At 36.0% G+C, this 3,095-nt stretch overlaps 1 protein-coding gene across 1 annotated transcript in view; it reads right to left on the bottom strand.

The window, feature by feature from the left end:
* Positions 1-1,761, bottom strand: part of LOC108907680 — a 72,097-nt gene extending 70,336 nt beyond the window's left edge. Inside the window, exon 1 of the mRNA XM_018711461.1 lies at positions 1,411-1,761. Within this exon, the coding sequence (XP_018566977.1) occupies positions 1,411-1,761 (351 nt within the window). The remainder of the gene's footprint in view (positions 1-1,410) is intronic.
* Positions 1,762-3,095: the final 1,334 nt, after the last annotated feature.

Here is a 3,095-nt window from a genome sequence, read left to right as displayed (position 1 = left end):
TTGTTTACTTATAAGAGAAATGGACCGAGAAACTGAAGTGGCATAGACAAAGACGGATTGTCGGGGATTAAATTTTAGCTACCTGCTACAATTTAGTACAATTCGGTCACACAAAGTTTTTTTAAAAGTACACCTCCTCTATACCGATAATACATAATATAAAAATATTGAATATAAGCACCAGTACTACATTTATTTACGATTTGCATACATAATAAGCTTTTATTACTCTCTTTCATTTCTAAACAGACTATAGTAAACAAGAGTAATAACAAGGGTCCTAAATATGAACCTTGTGGAACGCCATAAGTAACATTAAATTTTAATGAACTGAAACCCACTTAACAAACTGTTGTCTTTCTGCCATTTGTAGGTATTGCATTTTCGAAATTGAGAGAGTTGCACTAACCCAATTTGGACAGGACATAGCTAATACAATGCGAAACATCGCCTTAATGTTAAAAATGTTGTCACCGCCGTTCTTGGTGGTGAAAATTCGAAATAATTTGAATTATTCAATTTTCGTGGCTGAAAACATAAATGTCAGGTACGATTTAAGAAAAGGAATGAAATTATTTGATAATTATCAATCTTGGCAAGTAATATACATTGATTATACAGGGTGGACTCTAGAAAACGAAACAGAACTCTCAGGAAAATAAGTTTTCATAAAAATGCAGGGACAGGTCGATTTTTTATCATTTCACATAAATTTCGGTCAAATTAAAAATATAAAACATGGTTGTGTAGAGAATTAGAATACCTTTCAAACGATGTATCACTTAACTCCCCTTCCTTATTAAGATTTTGGGGGTTGCCTCTCCTCCCTAGGGGGTAAAGTCTGTAACAAAAAATTTATGAGAAAAGATGTCCTCCTTCGATCAAAAATTGATCTGTCTCGGCGTTTTCCGGAAAAATAATTGTCCTGATAGTTATTCGTTCTGTTTCGTTTTCAAGAACCACCCTCTATAATCAATGCATATTACTTGCTAAGCTTGATAATTATCAAATAATTTTGTTCATTTTCTTAAATCGTACTTGACAAAGACAACAGTTTGTTAAGTGTAAGGGTTTCAGTTTCAAAGTTACCTATGACGTTCCACAAGGTTCAAATTTAGGGCCCTTGTTATTTCTCTTGTTTGCTAATAATTTTCCTAATACTACATCTTGCCATAATTTTCAGTTCATTAAAATTGAATGTTACTTATGGCGTTCTACAAGGTTCAAATTTAGGGCCCTTTTTAGTTATTCGCTCTGGTTAGCTTTCAAGATCCCACCCTGTACATCATTGTAAACAGAAAAAAGAGAGGAAACAAGGACAAGAAACGACAAAAGTATAAGGTCTTTCAATTAGAAAAACAAAAGTCAATTGTTTTTGTATAAAAGTGTGCAAAAGTAACGGACAATTACCTCCAAATCAGCAGTCTTCATATCAGTGTAAAAGCTGGGCTGGTCCGCAGTGACTTCGCAGCTAAATGGGCCGCTAATGGCCCGGGAGACGTTTTCCAGGACAACTTGAGTGGAGTTCGACTCGCTCTCCGCCACGTGGAAGCCTTTTATTTTAAATTGCTTGATGGGATTGCTGTCGCTAGGTGTGAAACGGTAAAATTCGCCCGCGCCGCGGTACCACTTCACCGAGTATAGTTTGTCGCCCTCAACGTCGAAAATGCACTTCAGTATCGCTTTGTGACCTTGAACGACTGCGGATGGGACTTTTATTTTCACGTCCTTCAGGGTCAGGCAATCTGGAATGGAAAACATAGATTAGATGACTGAGATCACTTTCGGGATTTAATTGTTTACCTAATTTAATGAAAATATAGGATACAGTGTCAGTAAGTAATTTGATTGGCGCGTCACATAAGTATTTAAAAAAATGGTTAAGTACAAATTAGTGTCAAAGAAAGAGGTATAAATCGGGGCAACATTAATTATTTTATATAAACTAGAATCTTCAAGCCAAGATGCTTTTTTTTCTCAGTACAACCATTATTCACGAAGTAACAGCCTTTTAGACCGATCGAAATAACTCATTTAGAGGGAAAAAAGAAAATTGTTACCTGGACTGTTATAAGTGGAAATAAATGTATGAGCAGAGGTGGCGGAGGGTTGATTTGGGGTGTTGAAAAGTTGTGAAAAATTGTATCATTGGGATTTCTGGCGAAAGTTGACGTCAAACAAAAAAGTATCCAATGAAAAAGTTGTAGATTATGCAAAAATCTACAACTTTCGTAGAGGTCACTTTTTACGATAAATTTTCCGAGAAATTTGCGAAAAACAGTTTTTTTTTTCTTATTTTTCATTTTTTATTTCTCATTTCCGCTAAAATAACTTAATTTTGACGAAACTTGGTGAAAATACACCTTTCTGTGTCTTAAATAACCATAATTTTTTTAGATAAAAAATCAAGAAATTTCCGAGACATTAATTTTTTCCGGTCTGAAACAGTTTTAAAAAAAAAATTACTTAGAAAAATCGTTTTGACATATACTTTTTGGTGAAATAAAAAATCTGTAACCGCAGTTCAAAAACATGCTCAAAAATGCAAAAAAAATTAACAATGACTAGCAACAATGAAATTTTCAGTAATTGTTGATAATTTGTTAATTTAAAAAAAAAATCAAAAACTGATTACACCATTTGAGTCGTCAGTGTCGCGAGAAACAACTACTCCGAGAGCTATTTGCTGTGTCAACCGACAAACGACCCAGCTGTTTCCTACTGTAGTCAATTGAATGACACAGTTGGAAGTCTGCACGACAGATGGAGCCATTGGCTCTCGCGTACAATGTACTTCCTCTTCGTGATGATACGACGAAGAAACAGCTGGGTCGTTTGTCGGTTGTCGCACCTATGACACACTGATGAGGACTAATAAGTCCAAAACCGGTATGTGCCTGGTGGGTTAAGCTAATAACAAACGATCCTGGCTGTTGTACTAGGTGTCGCGAGTATAATTCAATGCCGGTAGGGGCAAATAGCTCTCGGAGTAGTTGTTTCTCGCGGCACTGACGACTCAAACATTGTGTTACGCCCTCTGTGGGTGGCAGTCGTGCAACAAAGTACCTGCAGTTAGCAGGTCGCTTCCTACTGTA

Source organism: Anoplophora glabripennis, unplaced genomic scaffold, assembly GCF_000390285.2.
Source record: "Anoplophora glabripennis isolate ALB-LARVAE unplaced genomic scaffold, Agla_2.0 scaffold200, whole genome shotgun sequence".
Classification (NCBI taxonomy): domain Eukaryota; kingdom Metazoa; phylum Arthropoda; class Insecta; order Coleoptera; family Cerambycidae; genus Anoplophora; species Anoplophora glabripennis.
The sequence above is the reverse complement of the archived record's forward strand: the minus strand, read 5'-3'. Positions and strand labels throughout refer to the sequence as shown.